Source organism: Sinocyclocheilus anshuiensis, unplaced genomic scaffold, assembly GCF_001515605.1.
Source record: "Sinocyclocheilus anshuiensis isolate Anshui unplaced genomic scaffold, SAMN03320099.WGS_v1.1 scaffold1346, whole genome shotgun sequence".
Lineage (NCBI taxonomy): Eukaryota > Metazoa > Chordata > Actinopteri > Cypriniformes > Cyprinidae > Sinocyclocheilus > Sinocyclocheilus anshuiensis.
This window is the reverse complement of record NW_015555726.1, coordinates 396,805-422,279: the sequence shown is the minus strand read 5'-3', so window position 1 is coordinate 422,279 and position 25,475 is coordinate 396,805. Positions and strand designations below refer to the sequence as shown.

The following is a 25,475-nucleotide window of genomic DNA, read 5'->3' as shown; positions in this document are numbered from 1 at the left end:
TGATCACTGGAATAAATTACATTTTAAAATATATTACAATAGAAAACAGTTCTTTTAAATTGCAATAATGTTTCGCAGTAGTACTGATTTTACTGTATTTTCAAATCAACAAGAATTTCAAAACGAACAGAATTTCAGAAAGAACAAGACCGATCTTGTTTTCCATGGCCTCTTTAAATGCACAAGGTTTTCTGGTTTACATGGATGAGTATATATGTAATTACTAGGGATGTTCATTTCGGTTATTTTTCCTAACCGACAGCCGACGCTCGTTAACCGATTATTTAACCGTTAACTGACAAGATTATTTTAAATTAGAATTGAATTAAATTAGAAAGGATAAGTGTCTGTGACCCCTTTAAAAATACTAACATTTGTTTCCCGGGGATTAATTTTACATGCGCAAAAAGCAGCAAACGATTTGTTGTGGAGTGAGGGGAACTAAAATAGCCTAGCTATGTTTACAGTGTTTATTACAATGTTTGTAAACATTTTGCGTCCGCATTAGGCCTATTTCTGAATGAAATAATAAAATGCGACTTTTTTTTTTTCCCTAAAAAACTACTTTTTTTTTATACGCGTAGCGTATTTTAACCATGCAACAAATCTTTTTATATATTTTGATAAATTACTGGGGAAACAAAAGACTTTTTAAACCGTTTAACTGATTGTATTAATTGATCAAAATTCTATATGGTCGGTTAACGGTTAACCGGTTAAAATGAACATCCCTAGTAATTACACTTGATTGAAATGTAATTTATCCTGTGTGTGTGTGTGTTTATAGCCACTGGTGCCACAGCTGTGTACCCCATAGACCTGGTCAAGACCCGTATGCAGAACCAGCGCTCTACCGGCTCCTTCGTAGGAGAGCTCATGTACAAGAACAGCTTTGACTGCGCCAAGAAAGTCCTGCGATACGAGGGCGTCTTCGGTTTTTATAGAGGTTGGATTTGTCTTATGCTATCATCGCTGCTTCAGAAGAACGAAATGAAATAAAGTGTTTGTCTTCAGCTTTCCTAACCTTGATCTCACTTTCTTTTCTTCCTGCTCTTCTGTCTGTCTGTCTGTCTGTGTGTGTGTGTGTGTGTGTGTGTGTGTGTGTGTGTGTGTTTCCCCTACAGGTCTTCTACCCCAGCTAATCGGAGTGGCTCCAGAAAAAGCCATCAAGCTCACTGTGAGTGTCATTAAACATCCTGTAGAAAGCTGTTTCTGAACAGATGACACTGATGCATAGCCTACGGCGTAAAAGCTACGGCGTAGGTTCGACGCAGAAGTATAAATCAGCCTTAAGCCAATTATACGAGTCTCTCTGTATCTGTCTTCCAGGTGAATGACTTTATGAGAGACAAATTTACCACAAAAGAAGATACAATACCTCTGGCTGCTGAGATTCTCGCTGGTGGATGTGTGAGTATAATAAACTGCACAGAACTGTTAAACTGGGTTATGTTGTACTTAAATGTCTAAACTTTCTGTGTCTTGTTTTTCCAGGCCGGTGGGTCACAGGTTATCTTCACCAATCCTCTGGAAATTGTTAAGATTCGTCTGCAGGTCGCCGGTGAGATCACTACTGGCCCCAGAGTGAGCGCGCTCAGTGTGGTCCGAGACCTTGGCTTCTTTGGCCTCTACAAGGTGGGGAAAGCGTCTATCTTTAAAACGTTGTATCCAACCAAATTTGACATTGTAACTCACTATTCCTGAATCGCCGTCAGATTACAATTGATGACTTGGTGTAAACTTTAACACATAAATGTTACTGGTTGTCCTCCTTAGGGTGCGAAGGCTTGTTTCCTGCGTGATATCCCCTTCTCTGCCATCTATTTCCCCGTTTATGCCCATACGAAGGCAAGTATGGCAGATGAGGATGGAAGGGTGGGGCCTCTGCAGCTGCTGACCGCTGGAGCCATCGCAGGTCAGAACATGACTCTCGCTTGAACTTTGTGATGCTGACCCACCCAGTTAAGTTAAGGACTGTACACACACAAGCACACACATACTGTATGTGTGAGTGAGTGAGGGTTTATTTTGCTCTTGTTTTAGAGTTTATCCCCTTCATTGCTGTGTGCTTTTTTCCGTGTCATGGCTGATTTGAAGATTGTACCCCCAAAAATTGCTTTGTATTTTTCGAATTTATCATGAATTTCATTGATTTTCATTTAAAAAGTTACTATTTTTTTTCCAGTCGTGTCCATGATTTTTTTAGTGTTCACATAGCAAGTGCCACAAAAGTCACCAAGTACAATAACATTCTGATAAAGTAAAAAAATATTATGAATTCAAAATTTCATTTGTAAAATGACTGAAGGCTACCAGTGTGTTAAAATAACCATTTTATTCTATTTTTAATTATTATTTTTTACTTTTTTAACTTTCATGAAATTAAAATGCACCCTACATATTTTTAAATGCATAATATTGATCTTATTGTGAATAAATAATTTATGTATACATCTAATTTTTCACTTTAATCAAAATGTCTGAGCTCGATCTTCTGAGGAAAAAGATGACGTATGCTGGACGACTTAGTTTTCTTAAACCCCATCTTCAAGCTTGCATTCATCTGCCTTCAATTTTCCACATCTCACAATCAACAACCGATACACAGAACCAAGTTCATACTCTATTTTTTCTTTTTTTTTTACGCTATAACATGGAAGAACAGATCTTCCAATACTTTTTTCAAACACACATCCACAGTGCATGTAACTTAAATGATGTGTCATATTTCTGAACAATTTGATGTTCATTGGAAAATAATATGGAACAAGAACAGTTCATGATTTCAGAATTTGAAATGTCAGACAAATCATATTTTCCCTTAAAATAACATATATGAATGTGTCATGCATGATAAGACTAGATTTTCTATTGCAGATCAGAGATTTTCTTTCATGTATTAGTAGATGTCTGGATGTTTTTATTTTACAGGTATCCCGGCTGCTTCGCTTGTCACCCCTGCTGATGTCATCAAAACACGACTACAGGTGGCTGCCCGCGCCGGTCAGACGACTTACTCTGGAGTGATCGACTGCTTCAGGAAGATCTTAAACGAGGAAGGTTTCCGAGCTCTGTGGAAGGGAGCTGGAGGTATACACACACACACACACACGACACTGATATCATTAGTCACATCCATACTCACTCAGTCCTCTCTCTGTTCTCTGTAGCTCGTGTGTTCCGTTCGTCCCCTCAGTTCGGTGTGACTCTGGTGACCTACGAGCTCCTGCAGCGATGGTTCTACGTTGACTTTGGAGGACAGTAAGTGCTGATCATGTTAAGCACACTTTTTACTGCATGACGGCAGAAAATGTGAAGTAACATCTTATGAGAAGAAGATTCACACATCATGCTTGTAAATCAGAAAGATTAGGCGATATAATATCTGATGGATGAGCTTCATTCAAGGTTGCTATAAAATAGCTGATATACACAAGTGTTTTTGCTCATCATTTGAAATCTTTATTAATGTGCCAATGTTGCTGCTACAAACCATTAAAATGGCTAAAATGTTAGATTCATATATTCATTTGAGGTCAGTAAGATTTTTCATTTTGAAAGAAACTGTTTTCAACATTGATAATAATCAGAAATGTTTCTTGAGCAGCAAATCAGCATATTATTATGATTTCTGAAGATCATGTGACACTGAAGCCTGGAGTAATGATGCTGAAAATTCAACTTTGATCACAGCAATAAATTACATTTTTCATTGTATTCAAATAGACCAGTTATTTTAAACTGTAATATTTCACAATATTACTGTTTTTACTGTATTTTTGATCAAATAAATACAGCCTTGTCTTATGTGAGCAAAAGAGACTTCATTCAAAATCATTTAAAAAAATAGTACAGATTTTTAATGTATGTAATGAAATTTGATAGAATACATAAGAATGTTTGTTGATGGACTCTATTACTTGGCCAAAAAAAGGTTTTCTGATAATGGTCTTCTTTTTCTTGGAGAAAGGGTGTTGTTGCACTTGGTAAAGCATTTAATTCAGTGGAAATGATCAAACAACTGAGAAATATGGCACTTTGGATAAGCATCTGCTGTAAGAACAAAACTCTTCTTCTCTTCCCCTTCCAGCCGCCCTGCTGGTTCTGAACCAACGCCCAAATCCCGGATCTCTGAGCTTCCTCCTGTCAGTTCTGAGCACGTCGGCGGTTACCATCTGGCAGCCGCCACCTTCGCCGGCGTGGAGAACAAGTTCGGACTGCACCTGCCCAAGTTCAAATCCTCCGGGGTCACGGCCATTCACTCCGAAACGCCCAAGGAACAAGATGGCGCTTCGTAAAGTCATGCCCCGCCCACCACAGCCTTGTCCTCCAGTGGCTGCATGCCTCCCTCCCGCAGTACATTTGCCTACATTTCACACACTTTTTTTTTTTAGGTGGGGGACATGGGAAATTATACTAATTTTCAGAGTCTGGTTGCTTTAACCCATATCAGTGCCTCAGTTTTGATGAAGAACACTGGTTAAAGCTCAGTGTTAGTGTGTTTTCTGAAGCACAGGGTAGATGTCTGCCACACCGATCGAGACCTAAAGCAACACTTACAGGGAAATACCTAACAAGGGCTCTCATCAGCCACTGAAACGAAAGCTAAAGAGCTTTTCATGAAACACTCCTGAAAGGAAAACCATGACACGTACTGTTGTTTTTGTGTTCCTCTGATCCCCAAGATGCACATTTGCTGCTTTTGAGTTTTAATCTCATGATTATGATGTATTGATGTGACCGAAGCATGCTGTAGCGCTCTTCATTTGCTCAATAGGCTTTGCGTAGCTTGCACATGTACTGTATATACATGTGCATCTCACTCACAGAGATGTGTCTCTCTCTCTCTGTCTGCATCACACTGACTGATGTACAGAGGTTTCAAAACTTGACTGATTGATCGGAGCAAGCACGGTTGATTTGAAATGTAGAAAATTATTTAAAAGCAATTCATTCTTGTATTTTATGGAAATAAATCAATACAGTTCAATTTTATTTCTAGTTTGTGAAGGTTTTATTGAGTTTATTACTGCAAGTTACAAAAGAGGTCGGATAAAGTGAGTTAGTGAAGTCGTTGGAGGACCGAACACACATGCAAGATCAACACACTTGTCCTGGTCATGTATATCAGGGATCCCACACAATTTGACCAATGGATTTCCTATGATGTTGCCAGGCATTCATATTTACTGGATTTAAAAAGATGCATGCACAAGGCACAACTTCTAGCTGAGGAAATATTTTGCATATGGTTAGGCTTGTCAAGACTGATGTAATTGATTTTTTTGACTGCTCAATGTGCTTTTGAAAGTCCAATCATATCCAAATAAGGGAATTTTAAGCAAATGTGAATAAATATGCATTTGAAATGCCTAAAATATTTTAAAATGCTTTTAATAATTTTTAATATTGTCATTGTCATGTGTAGTTATGAATGTTTCATATTCATTATGAATAAATTAACCCATTAACTGTGTATGGGTATTAAGCTGTTGCTATTAAATTGTTCATAATTATTTAACAATTAATCATTAGCCAAAAGCACATAACTATGACAACCCAAACTATAGAAACTAAAGAAGCTAAATAAATTTTATTTACACAACTTTCCTGGAGTTGTTAATATAGTGCTTTTATAATTTCCATGATCTGATCTGATCTGTGTTTGTTTGAGCGTGGGACCCTGATGGATGTGTTCAGATGTCAGATACTGAGTCAAGTATCCAGAGCTTCCTTCATTTCAGAAAAACAACACTCAATAGAAACAGACAAAAACACACCAGCTTTGGTTCAGAAGATTTGTCTAGATTAAGGCAGGTTTGACTTTCTGGACTGCTCAAGTTTTTTATCGAGTACATTTTCATTTTAGATGTTCTGAACCCTTTAATTGGCCACAATATTTTTAGTCCAAGTTTGATATAAATCCATTAAAAACATTACTAAAAGCCAATATTTGTTACGATTTTACACTACACGTTATATGAATGTAAAAGGGAAGCGGTTTTAGGTCTTGAGATTTTGTCACTCAATAATGCTGCGTATACAATATCAAGAAAAATACACAAATTACATAAATACTAATAAAATCCACAGATAATGAATCAACTGAAATATTTAAAATTTCTGCAAGAGCAGTCGCATTATTGGCTGGGAGGTCACTAAATTCAAATGACAAATAAATATGTAAAATTACAGATTAAAATGGTAAAAATACATAAATATAACAGGATGCAGATGTTGTCAAGCTGGCTATTAACTACTTGCTTAACTGTTAAAGGAAATATGTCTTCATAAAATAAATGGCAAAATAATAACAGTCTATTAGTCTAAATATGTGCCAAAGGGAGGTTTTAGGTTAATGCTAATCAAAGGACCACGGTTTTTCTCCCAGCCCTTTTGAAATGACAAATCATGGGACATTTTTAAAACCGTGATCTATAGATTTCTACCAATGTTTTGCAAAGGGAAAAAGATTTTTCAGTCATAAGCGCTGGAATAAACAAGCACCAAGAGGGCAATGCTGTGTGATGGAAGATTGTGGATACTTGTGTGTGTGTGTGTGTGTGTGTGTGTGTTATGAAATAAGCTTTAAGGCATTCAGAAGTAAGAACTGAGTTACATATTGAATAGTGTGCTGATTTGGTTATTACAATTGTGCGTTCAGTCTTTATGAGCTAAAAACAAAATGTATTTGTTAAAAAGCTATAAATAATCCAATAAAGTGAAGGTTTATCCAGAAGGGAATGTTAAAAATATTCCACCGCTTTAAAAACACATTTCTCCTGTTACTCAGGTTACTTCAGTATCTAAAGATGCTGTACAATAGTTTGCATATTGGTAGTGTTAGTGCTGCAGTACAGCAATCAATCCTCCCTTTCCTCCAAATCAGCCTCTAATCCTGGAAATAGATGTGATATTATTACTTCAAAATGTTTAGCAACACTAAGTGCTTCAGTTGTTAATAGCAAAGTCTTGCTTTCTGAAATAATCCATTTGTCTCTAGAATTAAAAAAAGAGCCGGTCACTAAAATAACTTCAGCGAGGGTGGAGATATGCAAATGCAGAGGAAACGTGATTGGTCAGCAGGGGTTGCTATGGTGATCATGCAGCCAATCGTTGAGCAGCCAGTTCCTCCACGTCCTCGCGGTTCTCGTTGATCTCGGTGAGCGTGAGCACAAACCGCGTCCACTCGTCCTGCCGCGGCACTGAGATTTGCTGCAGGAAAAACGATAAATGTGTTTCAATGCCCACAGCTGCAGAACTTCATTTAATTGTATTTTTGAAAGCGTCCTCACCTCTCCAACGTCATAAATGTGCACCTGGCCCTCAGAGTCGCCGACAGCCACCTCTCGTCCCGAATGAGCCCAGCGCACACGGTTCAGCGCGGGGTTTCCCTCCACCGTCACGCTCGCTGTGGGAACCTGAAGCAGCAGATAATCATTCATTCAAGACTTGTGGATTTGTTCAGATTATATTTCTAGGAGATTTTTGTACCTCTGTTTCGTTGTTGAGGTTCCACAGGTCCAAATGTCCGACCCCGTCCACGCAGGCAAACAGTCGTCCACTCGTCCTGCCGCGGCACTGAGATTTGCTGCAGGAAAAACTATAAATGTGTTTCAATGCCCACAGCTGCAGAACTTCATTTAATTGTATTTTTGAAAGCGTCCTCAAGCGCGTCCATTCGTCCTGCCGCGGCACTGAGATTTGCTGTAGAGAAAACAAGACGTGTTTTAATGACAGACCACAGTTGCAGAAGTTCATTTAACTGTATTTAATTGCATCCTCACCTCTCCGACGTCATAAATGTGCACCTGGCCCTCAGAGTCGCCGACAGCCACCTCTCGTCCCGAATGAGCCCAGCGCACACGGTTCAGCGCGGGGTTTCCCTCCACCGTCACGCTCGCTGTGGGAACCTGAAGCAGCAGATAATCATTCATTCAAGACTTGTGGATTTGTTCAGATTATATTTCTAGGAGATTTTTGTACCTCTGTTTCGTTGTTGAGGTTCCACAGGTCCAAATGTCCGACCCCGTCCACGCAGGCAAACAGTGCGGGGTGTGTGGGAGACCACATGACGTCATACACGTAGTCTGAATTATCCTCGAAAGAGTACAAGGGCTTATTATTCTGTCAGGAGAGACACAGACAGACCAGCGTTCAGCGTTATTGTTGACTAAAGCTATTAAATATTGCTTTCGTTCATTGAAATAGCAGATATTGCATAAAAATATTAAAACTTAAACAAAACAAAAAAACTTTACGTTTAAGTTAAGGTTCTAAATTTAAAGTTCCAAAATTGCTCAAACTAAAACTGAAATAAAAATAAAGTGGTTTTGTCAGGTGAGACACAAACAGACCAGTGTAGTTATTGCTAACTAACTAACTAAATAAAAATGAAATTGTTAATTGAAATAAAGATAAAATTAAATTAAACTGAAATCAAATATAAATATTCAATAAAAACTGGAATAAAATAAGTTGAAGTACTAAAATATGAAATAAAAATAAATTAAAGCGTATTGTTCTGTCAGGAGAGACACAAACAGACCAGCGCTTTGAATTGAAACTATTAAAAATAATTTGTGTTCATTAAAATAAAGCAGAAATAACATCAAATATAAATACAAGGTGAAAACCTAAACTTGTAAATGTAAAGGAAAATTTGAATCTGTAATAAAATAAGTTTAAGTACTAAAAATACTAAAAAGGAAATAAAAATAAAGTTAAACTAAATAATAGAAATGACAAAACATACTTTAACAAAATTACTCAAATGAACTAAAATGAAAATTAAAACTAAAATAAAGGGTAATTCAAATGATTAATAAATACTATATTAGTGTATAAACAATGTTTGTAGTGTTTATATCAGTAGTGTGTTTGGCACCTTGGTACTCCAGAGTTTGACGGTCCAGTCAAAAGAGGAAGTGACAAACAGGTGAGAGAAGTCGACCGGTCCTGCCGCTGTGTGGCAGTCGAGGCCTGTGATTGGTCCATGATGACCCTCAAACATCTCACTGATGCCCGCTTTACTACAACACACACACACACACACACACACAGCACCAATATAAACCACTTGTGCAGATGTGAAACAGACACAATCACATCAGCGCTCACACACTCACCTGCCGTGTCTGCAGGCAGTGTAGACGGACCCATCCTCACTGCCCACCACAAAGTTATTGACGTCACCCAGAGGAAATGACATGGAGGTGACGGCCACTGACTTGGACTGTTTGAACACGAGCTCCAAACTGTCCTACACACACACACACACACACACACACACACACACAGACCCGTGAGTTTGACTGCTGTTGTGTGACTGGATGAATGAGAGACAATGAATGGCTCTGTTTTTGTTTTGTTGACATTTTTAGAAATCATAGAATTTTTATATTAATGCATTTGGCAGATACTTTTTTCCAAAATGACTTGTATTGCATTCAAGGTATATATGGTTTATCAGTTTATGCACTGCCTGCGAAAAGTGTGGGTCGGTAAGATTTTTTTTATGTTTTTGAAAAAAACAGCATTTATTTGAATTTTTACTATCACTTTTGATCAGTTTAATGTGCCATTGTTGAATAAAAGTAATTAAAAAAAATATATAAAACTTACTAAAGAACTTACTGATCCCAAACTTTTGAACAGTAGTTTATCTAGAGGCCTTGTGTGTGTTACCTAATTAAATTAATTAAAAATAAATAAATAAGAGGTAACTAACAATCTATAAATTATAAATAAATGAATTAAAATAAGTAAATAAATTAATTATAAATAAATAAATTAATTAAAAACCAATGAAAAACATAACTAAATACATAATTTATTAATAAATAATTGAAATAAATTAATTAATTACACAATAAATAGTTAAATTAAAAAATACATTAAATTAAAACAACAAATAAATAACACAGGAAACCTAAAAATTCCTAAAAATCCATCTGTTGATGAGTTTCTGAATGCTTTCGGGAGGGTGATGGAAACATGTTCAAAAACATTAATTTTTTTATTTCTGCAGAAATGACCTTTAAAATAGTTAGACAGCATTTAGCTAGCTATGCTAATTCACATCATATTCACATGAGCTGTGTTTCACATGAGCTGTGTTACCTGCGGCGTGGTCAGCATGTCCAGACTCCAGGAGCACATCTTGCCGTCAGTGGAGATGCTGATGAGATTGTGAGCGTTCTGCGTCCCCACCACATTCACACAGTACACCGGGTGCTGCAGACACACAGACACAGATGATTGAGAACAGTGCAGATGAAGATGATGAGGATGATGCAGATGAGGAGGTGTTTGTCTGTGTGTACCGTGTGAGCCGAGGCGGAGAGCGGCGTCCTCTGTACAGGGGTGCGTTTGTTACTGCGGCAGCATGTCCAGACTCCAGGAGCACATCTTGCCATCAGTGGAGATGCTGATGAGATTGTGAGCGTTCTGCGTCCCCACCACATTCACACAGTACACCGGGTGCTGCAGACACACAGAGGATTGAGAACAGTGCAGATGAAGATGATGAGGATGATGCAGATGAGGAGGTGTTTGTCTGTGTGTACCGTGTGAGCCGAGGCGGAGAGCGGCGTCCTCTGTACAGGGGTGCGTTTGTTACTGCGGTTGTCCCACAGGACGATCTGCCCCGAGTACGTGCCTCCAACCACCAGATTAGGATGAAACTGTGCAAACGCTGCTGACATCACTGCAGACTGAACACACATATTCCATGAGACATAATATTTTATCAAATAAACTGACCAAATTACTAATATTCAAAACATTTATTTTAGCATGCACTTTCTTAACCTTCTGTTCACATATTGACTTTGTGGACATATTATCACCTCTCAGCAGATATATATTGAAGAATGTTTAGGTTTACTGTGTGCTTGCTTGTTTGTATGTATATGTATGTATGTCTTTATTTATTCTTTCATTTATGCATTGAATTCATTTGAATTAATCATCCATCCATTTTCCAAAATTCTTGTGCTCTTTTAATTAATTATTTATTTTATTTTATTTTATTTTATTTTAATTAATTCATCCATCCATCCTCAAACTTGTGCTCTATTTTAATTAACTGATTTTTTACAATTTATATTATTTATTATTTAATTGTTTATTATTTTTAATGTATTTATTTAAATTAATCCATCCATCCATCCAAACCGCTTGGTTAACTCATTGATTAATTTTTAAATATTTATTCTTTTTAACGTAATAATTTATTATCATCATCATTATTATGTTTCTCAACGATTCTCAACTTATTTCTATGGCAAAAATAAAAGTCCCAGTCTGATTTACAATCTTTTTAATTTTCATGAGATAAATAAGATGTGCTCTTGAGGACAAGACCAGAATAATGCCAAGACAAAACAATAATTTACATTATTTAATGCATATCTTTCACAGAGATATGCATTAAGCTCATCACCTGGCAGTGGAAGACATATTCCGGTGTGGTTTTCTTATATTTCATGTTCCAGACGAGAGCCACACCATCGGGCTCATGTGGAGCGTCTTCATTACTGCTGTATGACGCCACCAGCAGCTCTGGGTACTGATGGGAAGGACAGAAAACAGGACAAGAGAGGGAAACTTCACTGGAATAGTCATAAAAAGCAGTCACAGAACAAAGTTTGCATGATCACGTACCTGCGGTGACCAGTCGAGACAGGTGACGACTCTGTGTTTAGACCAGCGCTCGTCTGCAAACTGTCTGTTCAGGGAGAGTTTGGCTCCAGCCTGAGACTCTCTGAAACAAACACAATTCCACAACAACAAATGACACATCGCACACCAGAGACAAACCACATCTGCTAACAGATAAACACACTCACCCCTCTTTATCCTGAAGGTCTCGTCCGCTGTAGTCGAAAAACACGTCCACCTGCTCAGAGAGAGCGCGCTCCACGATACGAGAGCTGTGGTCAAAGAAAGTCACAAACTCCTCCGAGTGAAGAATCTGCTGCTTCTCTTCCTCCGTCAGCTCATGAGGGGGCGCTACACACAGAAACAGTTTCCTTCAGCAGTTGAAAAGCTGCAACTCAGCTGGATTTCACGTCTAACTATGTTTGAGAGCACTACCTTCCTCTTCCTCTTTCTGAGAGTCTTTCTCCTCTTGATGCTCCAGAGCAGGCTGCATCACTGCCAAATCCTCCTCCTCTTCCTCATCTACCGACAGCAGTGAAGGAGTTCAGTTTCATTCGCACACTGATGCATTAAAGAAAAGCAGCGTGTGTGTGTGTGGTTTACTGTCGTTGTGATGAGTCTGTGTGGGCGTCTGGGTCTCTTTTGTGTACGACACCAGCTCTCTGGGCGGGAAATCCACCTGCGTGACCTTCGACATGCCCAACTTCAGCGGGCCACATCTGCAGAAAATACAGATGCTTATGTTAAGACCAAAAAAAGACTGTGGGATACTGTAATAACAAATAATTAAATGAAAAAAAAAATGTTTTCATTAATTACAAATATTGAGTAATTCAATGAAAAACAATAAATAATTAAATTAAAAATAAATAAACAACTATTTAAAAAAAGAAAAATAATAAATATCTAAATTAATGAATTAAAATAAATGATAAACAACAAACAAATTAATTACAAAAATGAAACAGTAAAAACAATAAATAATTAAATAAATTAATTACAAAAAAATAATAAAACACAAATTAAAAATAATAAATAAATAGTACATTCATTAATTAAAATTAATTATTTAATTACAATTTATTTGTGAAAAATAATTACAAAATTAAAACTAATAAATAAATGTGATATAATAAATAACTACATTTTTTAAACGAATAAATAAACAAAAAAACAGCACGCAGAAAACCCAGAAATTAATACAATTTCATCTGCTGAGGTGTGATAACATGTTCACAAAGTCAGTATGTGAATTACAGGTTTATGGGAGGCTTGAACCTGTGCAAGGATGTCAAAATAAAAGGTTGAGGGAGCCTTATGAAGTAAATGCTCAACTAAATATAGTTTTAATGCTGTATGTTACACAAGGAACATTCCATGTTGGTCAGAAAAGATAAATATAGCAAAAGTATGATGTCTGAATGCTTTCCAACAGTAAATAAGATTGTACAGTTATATTGACAAATCATGGGTCACTCTTCCTGGACTCTCTGTTTAATGACAAGCAGGAGGAGTCTGATGGAAACATGTTCGAAAACAATTTTTAAATTCTGAAGAAAATACCTTTAAGATAGTTAGACGGCATTTAGCTAGGGGTGTTGAAGGGACATGTAAATCACATCGTTTTCACACAATGGTTCATCATGACCATCCATGAAAAAAAAGCAAGACATCAAGATTGACAGAAGGATAAATGAAGGAGTGGCAGGTAACAGAAGGAGAGAACGCAGGTAAAGTGCAGCAGGAGTGATGGTTAATGAGAGAGAGAGAGAGACAGCAGTACCCGAGCTGAGAGTCTGAATGGAGCAGTAGAGTAGAGGGGTCAGAGTCCCAATGAAGAGTCCTGTTAGAGACACACACACACACACACGCAGGCAGACACGCATGCAGACAGTTACACGGGAGAGCAGTTATAAGAGGAGCTGTTATACACTAATATACTTGTGCATGCACACACACGCTTCAGATGAGCTTCACATACTACACAATACAATACAGAGAAACTCACATTTGTAATATAATAAAGTTTATCTGCACGTCTGTGTTTATTAGGGCTTGGCGTTTTAAACATGTGATGGTTGAAATGTGTCGACTGTTTTTGGTGTACCAGGTCCACCGTGGGAGAAAGTATTAAAATCCCTTCTTTTTCATGTGTTTTAACATTATGATAGGACTTATGCTTAAAAAAAAAGCTTTAAAGATTTTTATTTTCAGTTTTTCAAGATGTGAAAAAGTATATGAACACTTTCTTAATGTACTGTGTGTAATCGTTGAAATTTTGATACACTAAAAAAAAAATAGTGTCAGCATGCAGTGACGAGTTTATTGCACTTTTTCCAACACTTTGAAAGAAATTACTAATAAAGAAAATAATTTTGAGTTTCTGAAAATGCAAACCATTTAATAAAATGTAATAAAAAATGTGTGACAGATTATAAGAATGGGGAAAAAAGATGAAAAGATGTTAAAACATAATGAAAACATTTTTACAGTGAAACATGAGGGAATGTGAAATACAGAGCGTGAAGCAAAGTTTAGTTGTCCTAGTTATTTAAGTTTGCCAGGCAACATATTCAAATCTATGTTTTGCATTGCGAAGCTGTTTTTTAATAATTTATGTCATGAATAATGAAGAAAAAAAAATAGGATGCAGAATCATTATTTTGTAAATTATTTAATTCAGTTAATTATCCAAAAACAGGCATTATCACGTAGTATTTTAAAGTATAAACTATATTTTAATAGAATTTCAAGCAAAATGAACTACATCACCGTTCATACGTTTGGGGTCATTAAGATTTTCTAATGTTTTTGAAAGAAGTCTCTTCTGCTCACCAAACCTGCATTTATTTGATCAAAAACACAGTAGAAATCGTAATATTGTGAAAAATGATTGCAATTTAAAAGCCAGTTTTCTATGCGAATATATTGTAAAATGTAATTTATTTCTGTGATGCGCAGCTGTATTTTCAGCATCATTACTCCAGTCTTCAGTGTCACATGATCTTCAGAAATCATTCTGATATGATGATTTGATGCTCAAGAAACATTTCTGATTATTATCAATGTTGAAAACAGTTGTGCTGCTTCATATTTTAGTAGAATTATTTTTTTATGATTCGTTGATAAATAGAAAGTAAAAAAAACTGTTTGAGATAGAAATATAAATGTCTTTAAAGTCACTTTTGATCAATTTAACGCATCTTTGTTGAACAAAAGTAGTAATTGTTTTTTTTTTTTTAAATCTTACTGGCCCCAAACGTCTAAATGGTAGTGTATATACAGTTATGTTGATATAAATGTATTTCTGATGTCAGTGTACACGTGTGTGTCTCACCTCGGCCCCGTGCCGCCGTCTCCTGAGTCCTGGCTGCCTGTTTCGCTGGGTGTGCCCACTGATTTGGCAGAGGGGGACATGGGAGGGGGGACTAAATAGTGAAACAGACACGTATCTTCTGTTACCACATGCAGAGGTTGCACTACGCACACACACACATCCACATGCGCAAGCAAACCCAAGGGGGTGTTCGAAATAAAAAAAGAGCAAAAAAACATGAAAATAAAAAAGTAGGTAAGCAACAACAAGCGAGAGCAGGGTGGTGTAATAATCACGATGAAGCAGCAGCAACAAAGAGGATTGAGCAAAAAAAAAAAAGAAGACAAAAAGGACAGTGGTTAATATTCATGCAGGATCCACATGCGTTAAAAAGAGATCAGTGCTCAGTCCAAACCAAACCAAATTAATTCATGAAGAATGAAGAAATAATGAACATTGAAACCAGAGGAAATGGATAACACACTAAACAAATGAGTTTATTTTAAGGTTTTAGGTTTCTGTCAGGTGGTCAGGATAAACCAGCTTAGGCAGGTTTAAATAGGTCATATCATATGTTTTTTAAGGAATAATAACTGGTATCCAGTTTTCTGCTTATTATCTCACAGCGACACAGCTGTGATTTAAGGGAGAGTTCACCCAAAAATGAAAATACGCTCATCATTTACCCTCATGTTTTCCAAACCTGTTTAGAAGATATTTTGAAGAATGTTAGTAACCAAACAGTTGACGGTAGCCATTGACTTACATATTATAGAAAGAGATACAATGGAAGTCAATGGCTACCATCAACTGTTTATTCACCAAGATTCTTCAAAATATCTTCTTTTGTGTTCAGCAGAAGAAAGAAACTCATACAGGTATGAAACGAGTGGAGGGTGAGTAAATGATGCCAGAATTTTCATTTTTGGGTGAACTATCCCTTTAACATGTAAACACGTAAGGTGTGTGTTAATATGTAAATCTGTCTGATGAACAGAAAAATGTTGAAGAAGTTCAGAACAGGTCATGGACCCTTTTCACATTTCCAGTCCGCCAAACGCATTTCTATAACTTTCCAAAAGAGGAAAAAATATCAACACTCAACATTCACACAGCAGTGTTAACTAGTTTCTGTAATGTAATGCCAGTGCAATATATAACACAAAGTATAGTGTCATAAATATGGAAGCCCGTTTCCGCCACTGAATAAAAAATAAAAAAGGTAACTGACTTTTTATCTCACAATTCAGACTTTTTTTCTCATAATTGCGTGATATAAACTCGCAATTCTGAGAACATATCAGTCTTCCCCCCCTCCTCAAAATTGGACTTTAACTCGCAATTGTAAGTTATAAAGTCAGAATTGTGAGATATAGTCACAATTACCTTTTTTATTTTTTATTCAGTGGCGGAAATGGGCTTCCATACATAAATGTACACTGAACTTTTTAAAAATTAAAAAAAAAAAAAATTTTGCTATTATGTTTTATGATGTTAATAACAGTGGAAATGCATCAGTCTGTGAAAAGGGTCCATTTATAAATAGTCTTTTCTCACTGGAAAGGAGGTTTTGAGTTCTGAAAGTGACAGAATATACACATATATATATATATTCTTCCGATATGACCCCTTTTTGTCATTAGGTTGTAGTTTACTAGTAAGAAAAGCATGCTTGATGCTAACATTTATGAGAGACAAAAGCCTAATTTAATTTCCCATGCTGCTTTGCTGTTTCATACCCATGGAGGCGATTATTATTTGTTATCTTTTTGTACATGTATACTAAGCTTTGGCAATACTGTATCATTTACAGTCATGCCAATAAAGCAATTTTGAATTGAATTGAATTGAAAGAGAGAGAGAGCGAGAGAGAGAGAGGTTGTTTCAGTATAACAAAGACAAAGAGATCAAATCCCTGCAGTTCCACCACAGCTCACCTCTTTCTTCTTACGTTCTTCTTCTTTCCTCTTCTTCTCCTCTCTGATCTGGGCCAGTCGCTGTTTCTTTCTCTCTAACTCTGCTTTCAGCTCACTTTTGTCAGACATTCTGCAAACAGATTGAAATCAAATCAAGTCTCGTGGGTGTATTTGCAAAGAAAGCCTTTAGATGTTTGTCAGTAAACCCAAAAGACTGCACAGCATACAGTATGTAGTGGTATTAATTGGGACATTATACAATTACAAAAATGAAACAGGTAACACTTTAAAACAACAAATTATAAGACATTTTATTTATTTGCTGCTGCTTATATTTCTGTGGTTTTGATAATGGTATGAGTAATAATTTAATGTTAAAACAATAATTATTAAAATTATAAATAATTATAACCAGTGATATTTTAGTATCTTTGAAATACTACAGATTTGTTGGTTTTATAATTAGGTTTTATTTTTATATTTTGTTATCAATTTAAGTTTTAGCAATTCTATTAGTTCTTTTTTTTAAATATGTCTATAGAGTTTTTTTGTAAATTTTTGTTTATTAGTTTTAGTTATTTCATGCTTCAAGCTCAACTAAACAAAAAAGAGAAATATTACTTGGAAATATTTGTTCAGTTTATTACTAAAATTAACTAATTTGACTTTTTTTTCAAAAGTAATTTTATTTCAGCAAAGTATTTTTTTTTTTCATTTAGATTTATACATTTCGCTTTTATCACTTTTATCCAAAGCGACAAAAGAGGAGCAAAGCTATTTGTCAAAGAGTCAACAATATTCACAACACAATGCCAGATTTATTAGACAACTGGATTTCAAGTAACTTTTTTTATGGTTTTAATTTTAGTTATCAGTTAACCATAATAACCCTGATTATAATTTATTATTCTAATGTTTCATATGCTGTTTCATATTACATGAGCAGTCTCTAGTGGCCATTCAGAGAATATCACACACATCTGATGGCCACAACACCCCCCCCCATAAATATACTTTAGAGTTTCAGAGTTGGGCAAAGGTCAGAATTTGAGAACTGGCTCCTTTTGATCCATATTATGTATGTATTTATTATTGAATTAATTAATTTGTTTGTTTGTATGCTGCTTGGATTTACTGAGTCTGTGTTGAACAATGATAATGCCTGCTTGCTATTTGAAGAGGTCTAATAAAGGTTTAAAAACAAATTCAATAAAAATTAACACCAATTTCAGAATTTCAGATGTCTATTTCTCAGATGTCCATGAATTTTCAGCTTTCATAACACCATATTGATTAATTATAGCAATTTATTCTCTCACATGTAGAATGCATTAGAATCCATTTAAAATGTTATTAATTGTGTCTAATGTTTCTGGAAATACTCTTGTGTGTAAAATAACATGTTTGTCTGTAATTCATTCTGAAACATGAAACATTAAAATCATTATTACTTACAATAGTTATATTAATTTCTTAAATTCTACTACCTTAAACTCAAACTTGAATTATAATTCTGTGTCTGTGCTACTTTATATTAAATTCAGGCACTGAACTGGAATTGCATGAGGTTTTTAAGTTTTAAGATGGGCACACATCCCTGTTTTCAGTACTTGAATTTTTTTTTATAAGATATCAAAGTTATTTACTTCATGCACAATAACCTTACATAATATAAAATAATTGATTATTGATGTTTACTAAAAGACAGCTCCATGCCCATGTAGCCTGAGAAGAGTTTGTTCAATGATCTCACACACAGACACAGACAGACACTCACACAGACACAGACACAGACTCACTCACTCACTCACACACAGACACACAGACACACAGACACAGACACAGACACATACACTCCTGTAAAGAGTCCCGGATGGTCAGTCGATATGGCTGCATAGCGAAAAACCCCGGTGAAAGCTCGCAAACTAACGTAAGATCATCAGTTTGGAATCATAATTGCTCAGGGGATCATTAATGACATCTAATTAGATTATTTGTTGGTCTGAAGTGCATTAAATACATAATCTGTCTGGTTGCATCAGCTGTGAATTTATGTTTCTTTTTTCCCTAAACCATTTAAATTGATGTTTTACAAACACAATGCATTAGGAATTCATCCTGTGCTTTGTTTTAAATTAATTTCAGTAAGGTATTTTATAAGGTTATAATGTAAAGGAGAGTTGAAGCGCACACGTCAGACGGCCTCTCGGCAATCAATGAAGAAACATCGCCATTAAAAACACACAATAATGCAGTCTAAACACCAAGAACCCTACTGGTTAATCAAGAAAAACATTACTCTTACTTGAAATAAAATGTTAGCGGCTCGGAGTCGTTATGGAGAGGATTATTCTTCTGTCAGTTGACTAATAACTTACTATCCTCTTGTTGTGACAGCAGCGGCAGCGCTGAGTCTGGGATGCGGCTACGGGTGCCGTGAAGGGCTTTTCTCAATCACAGCGGACGAGACGTTGCATAAATTGACCGCTAGAGAGCGCACCTTCATTTGATTGATTAGTGATGAACTTTTCTGCCTTTTGCACGCAGCATAAACCCTACATAATTTACTGACGCAGATACTTAATAAAAGGTTACAATTAGATGCAAAATAATCTAAATAACATTTAGATACAAAATAAATGGAAACCCAACAAAAAATATACAAAATTATCAAGTTTTGAAGAGTTTATAGAAGTTTTTTTTAATCAAGTTTTGAAGAAGATTATATTAAGAATTAAGTTTTGAAGAAGATTTTTGCTTTATCTATTGCTTTACCGATTAACTCAAACATTCTAAGAGTAAGGGCCAGAGATAGTAGGGAGAAATTTAAATTAAAAGAAATATAAATAAATAAATAAATACTAAAAATAAAGGATAAACATTAAGAAGTTTTAATAAAATAAAAGTAAAAATTAAATATTTAGAAGAATTAAATATTTAATACACTGGATTTACATACTGTAATAATGATTTAAAAAAACTATACGCTAAGTCTATAAAATGTGCATGATGTTTTCTATCAATTTAAACCCACATGGAAAAAATACATATGCAAAAATGGCCAACCTTTTTTTTTATTTTCTACACACACACACACACACACACACACACACATACTTTTTACTGTTTATATATATATATATATATATTATTTTTATTTATTTTTTGTGTGTGTGTGTGTATGTACTTTTGAAAATATTTAAAGCATTTAAAAATATATTTTGCCCTTCATATATTTCAACCCAAGAAAATACATTCATATATGTCACATTTAATGAAAATGTATTTGTTGTCTGTAACACGTGTGAACATGTGAACACATTTTATTAAAAATCAGCAAGGAACATACTTTACAATGTAAAAAAAAACAAAAACAATATTCCATCCACATTTTTGCATTTAGCCTAAATGGAGGCTACTGTAAGATTAGAAATGCATTTTCTTGCCCCTGAAATACATTTTGAAATCTATTGTAGTATGTGAAAGCTAAAATTAAATACATTTTCAATTTCAAAAATATATATTATTGAGCTTCGCTCTTTACAACATATATTTAGCATATATTTAAATATATAATTTGGCCAGAAAAAAATCTTTATTTGCTGTACATTCGAATAGAATAGAATAGAATCCAAAGTTTCTGTGATATTTAACACAGCTGTATGTCTCTTTGCAGTTATTGCATCAGAGGAATGGGTTCGCATGTACCTGATGTACGAGTATGACGTTTAAGCAACGAGTAAGTAAATAATTTTTTTACTTGTGTGTTCAGCCACTCCAGGCTGGCACTTTCCTGTTATAAAAGGAAAGATGAACATGTGTAGGAGGTAGATGCAGAGCTCTATTTATGACACTTGTTCATGCTTTGTCAGGTGTTATTGTCCTTGGTTAAGTGTTTTATAAATGAACAGATGTGAGTCTGAATGTAGTGTATATATTTTCAGTTAGCAGTGCAAACATTTGTGCATAATCAGTACTGAAATATAAATCAATGTCTTGATGATGCACTTATTTGTTCACCAAGATTCTGCCATCAGCAATAAAAAGAGACTCATTTATTCATTCATATCTTTATTCAGCATGCCAGCCCCATATGAAAGAATAGCACAAAGAGCTTGTAAAGCAATAGTTCACCCAAAAATGAAACATTTCATTTGCATCTCTTTTCCATATGACAAAATGGAATGACAATTTAGTGACTAAGAATATCAAACAACAACAAAAAAGCATCCTAAAATTATAGCTCATGTTACTTCTTATGTCTTCTGAAGTCATACGATATTTGTGAGGAACGCACTGAAAAAAATGGTAACCTATGGTGACATCTGAATCAGCTGCTTTTAAATTGGATGGGTTTAAACAGGTAAAACATGCACATTCTCCATTCTGCATATTCAAAATAGTGCACTGTGTTATTATAACATATGTGTGAAACAATGGCATTTTTGCATAAATAATACCAAAGCTGGCTAAAAACAATGCAAGTGAAAAATAATGCTGTTTTTCTTTTCCCACCACACCCTGTTTGCCAATGCATTTGGTGATTTCATTCATGAAGTGTTGTGAATTTGATATATGAGCGGAAATATGACAACCTGAATATGAGTGTGTGTGTGTGTGTGTGTGTGTGTGTGCTGGAGCTTGTGTGTGCATGATTCAGGGACTTGTTTCATGGTGAAGTCATTTCTGTGTGTGTGTGTGTGTGTGTGTGTGTGTGTGTGGAAGAGATGAGCAAAGGCCCTGTAACCTACATCTCCTTTGTCTTTTGCCATATGACAATGGCTGTAAAGGGCCGTTGTAGTTTCCATGGCAACATGTCTGTGACTAAAAATCAGGTTATGGGTTAGCAGGTGTATGAACACGCATGTTTCTATATATCTGCAGATGTTTTCTATATTTTATCACCCCACATCAATCACACTCCCTCAGCATCTGAGGAAATATATCTGCAACAGGCATAAAAGTCACCTGTAACCACAATCACATTATTTCAACTAGGGTCTGATAGTTAGCACAAAATGCACAGATGTATCTTGAAACAAAAAAATATTTTGAAAATAAATAAATGAATGAAACATTATTTTATTAAAGAAATAGTGTACCCAAACATTTGGTGAAAATTTTCTCACCCTCAGGCCATCCAAGATGAAGATGAGTTTATTTCTTCGTCGTAACAGATTTGGAGAAATGTAGCATTGCATCACTTGCTCAGCAATGGATGCTCTGCAGTGAATGGGTGCCGTCAGAATGAGAGTCCAAACAGCTGATAAAAACATCACAATAATCCACAAGTAATCCACACCACTCCAGTCCATCAGTTAAGGTCGTGTGAAGTGAAAAGCTATGTGTTTGTAAGAAACAAATCCACCATTAAGATGTTTTATTTTTAAACCTTCACTTCTGGCCAAAATATGATTCCATAATCCATAATAATGCTTCCTCTAAAGTCCATCCCCTGTTGTCTCTCACATCAAAATCCACCCACATATATTTTTTAGAACTGTTTTGGATTGTTTTCACTTGTAAATGCTGCTTGATCTGTGCATATTTCTCTCCTAATTCAGATGACTTTTTCACTGGAGAAAACAATATATGGACTCATATTTTAGCCAAAAGCAATGGTTGGAAGTTTAAACTCCTTAATTATAGATTTGTTTCTTGTAAACACGCACCTTTTCTCTTCACAAAAAGTTTTTATCAGCTGTTTGAATTCTCATTCTGATGGCACCCATTCAAGTCAATCAAGTCACCTTTATTTCTCTAGTGCTTTATACAATACAGATTATGTCAAAGAAGCTTCACAGTCATAAACAGAATCAATTATGCAGCTCTAAAAAGAAAATAGTGTCATTATTTAACTCAAGTCAGTTCAGCGTTGGTTCAGTTCAGATCAAAAACAGTATGAAGTTCATCAATTTTAGAAGTTCAGCTAAAATTTGAGAAGTTCAGCTAAAAGGCATTCACTGCAGAGGATCCATTGGTGAGCAATGGATGTAATGCTTAAAGGGATAGTTCACCCAAAACTGAAAATTCTGTCATTAATTACTCACCCTCATGTCGTTTCAAACCCGTAAGACCTTCGTTCATCTACGGAACACAAATTAAGATATTTTTGATGGAATCTGACAGCTCTCTGACCCTCCCATAGACAGCAAGGTAACTACCACGATCAACGTCCAGAAACGTAGCAAGGAGATCAGTAAAATAATCCGTGACATCAGGGGTTCAACCGTAATATTACGAAACTACGAGAATACTTTTTGTCCGCAAAAAAAAGTGTGGTGCGGCTGACACAGAACAACATACGCTGTTTGCGTTCAGTGGATATTCTCCAAAATGGCGCTAGGGTGACGCGGAGGAGACGAATTGTTGAATAAAGTCGTTATTTTTTCTTTTGCGCACAAAAAGTATTCTCGTATTTTCGTAATATTATGGTTTGAACCCCTGATGTCACATGGATTATTTTACCGATAATTTCTCCAAATCTGCTCTGATGAAGGAACTCATCTACATCTTGGATGGCCTGAGGGTGAGTACATTTTTAGCAAATTTTCATTTTGGGTAAACTGTTCCTCTAAGCAACTTTGTTAATGTGTTGTTCCTTCACTTTATGGACCACCTAGTCCTGACATGTAAACTGAGGCTATAAAAAAATAAACTAATGAAAAGGCTAATCCTCTGTTTGCTCTGGACTGTAAGACATGTCAGGGATCAACTAGATGCTTCTTCCTTTCCTAGAGAATCATAGAGGGAAAATCTCTTATTTCCTCTAAACTGATGTCAATGTTCATGTTACCTATACACGATCATGTGACAGTTCTAATCAGAGGACAAACATATTATTATGATCTTACAGAATCAGGCCTCAGAAAGTTTGTTAAGTGCTTTAAACAAAAGATTTAAAGATGGCACCAAAAAAAAAAACCAAAAAATGTTTTACCCCTCAAAAATGGTCATTAGCTGGTACAATTTAGATTGATAAAGAAACCTATGAGCCCTTATAAAGATTTTACAGAATGTTTTCCATTTTTCTTTGCAATTTACACCAGACTGTGTAGTGGACGAGGTTTATGGGCATCTGAGGAAGAGACTTTTTGGGTTTGGTGTGTCATATAGTGAGTAAAGCTCATAACTCATAAATGCACATATTTACCCTTGATCAAGACACTTAATTCAGATTACTGCAGGCAGGATGAAAGTGTCAGTGAAATTCTTTCTACTATTGCCTAGCATGTCTCTATATAAAAAGAGTTTATGCAGTATTTTCCTTTTATAACTTTATGACTGTGGGGGTGAAATGATGTCTCTGGAAATTGTAGACTGAGTGACTGAGAATATTCCATGAACACCTTCAGATTGTGAAGGAGGAACCTGACACATTTCCGGTCAGATGGTAAAAAGCAGTTCCTCAGAGGCTGGTGTGATTCAGCGGGATCTATTCATAAACTGATCAACTCTGTGAACCGATACAGCTGTCATCTGTTGACATGAAAAGGCAGAACATATATTTGCATTTTAAAACATGTCTTCATTTCAGCAGAATATATAATGTGTGCTCTTATTCCAGTGAAATCATAAGTTGAGTTCCTCTGTGGTGAGTTCAGAGGAAGGTAACTGTAGTGTGATGTTGTGAAATATGTGTCTGGAGCTGTTCAGAGGGTAAAGCTCAGCTCTGAGTCAGCAAATCACATATGAAGATGTCTGTGCATGGTGCGCATAAATCTGCATGTACAACCATTTACACACACACACACACACACGCACACACACGCACACACACAGAAAGACAAACAAGGACGTTTCATCCAATAAACTAAAAAAAATCTCACTTTACATTACAGAGCTGTTACTATATAGATCTAATGTTCTAATGAATATGCATTAACTTAAAATGTGACATTTGTGAAGAAGATTAAACGCACTTTTAATATATTATTGTAGGCCTACATACACTATTATTATATCATATTTATCATAGGACATTATTTATTGATATATTATTATTATTTTAGTTCTAGGAATATACATGTACCTTATTAATAATGTACTTATTTTGAGAAGAAGCTTGTAAATACACTTATTCTTATTTATTATGAGTATTTTTATTAATGATTATTATATTAAGAACACATTAAGAAAATAATAATTTAATTTCAACTCAAGTCATTTACATTAGTATGATCATGTATAGTTATTAATTTGGTAAGTAGCCATGTAATAGCCCACCTAAGTAATCCAGTCATTATTACAAAATAAACACTTTTGACTTCTAAATATAGTTTAGGCTATTATGGTCTTATATGATAGAAGTTAAATGCTGCTCATGACCACTTCATATCAAACCTGTTTATTTTGCAATAATGATCAGCTGACGGATCGTCAGCTATTAGCTGATATAACTGATAATATCTGATCGATCAGCTATTAAGGCAAAGAGTAATTTTATCCATAATAGAATTTGCTAGAAGGGTTGAAGCATCAGACGTGTGATCTGAAGTTTGCACTGATGTGTGTGAGTATGTACATGTGTGTTACCTTTGCAACTGGCGTCACGCATCGGCTACACACACACACACACA

The 25,475-nt window shown here is 35.5% G+C and overlaps 1 protein-coding gene and 1 pseudogene across 1 annotated transcript in view; one reads left to right on the top strand and one right to left on the bottom strand.

Annotated features, from left to right (window-relative positions):
* The window catches only part of LOC107672646 (calcium-binding mitochondrial carrier protein Aralar2-like), an 8,667-nt gene extending 3,736 nt beyond the window's left edge, over window positions 1-4,931 (top strand). Inside the window, exons 6-13 of the mRNA XM_016465933.1 lie at window positions 762-946; window positions 1,125-1,177; window positions 1,330-1,410; window positions 1,495-1,635; window positions 1,777-1,915; window positions 2,932-3,090; window positions 3,171-3,261; window positions 4,091-4,931. Coding sequence (XP_016321419.1) covers window positions 762-946; window positions 1,125-1,177; window positions 1,330-1,410; window positions 1,495-1,635; window positions 1,777-1,915; window positions 2,932-3,090; window positions 3,171-3,261; window positions 4,091-4,298 — 1,057 coding nt within the window. The 3' untranslated portion in view covers window positions 4,299-4,931. The remainder of the gene's footprint in view (window positions 1-761; window positions 947-1,124; window positions 1,178-1,329; window positions 1,411-1,494; window positions 1,636-1,776; window positions 1,916-2,931; window positions 3,091-3,170; window positions 3,262-4,090) is intronic.
* Window positions 4,932-4,990: 59 nt separating this feature from the next.
* On the bottom strand, window positions 4,991-19,327 carry LOC107672665 (cytoplasmic dynein 1 intermediate chain 2-like; annotated as a pseudogene).
* Between the last annotated feature and the right edge of the window lie 6,148 nt (window positions 19,328-25,475).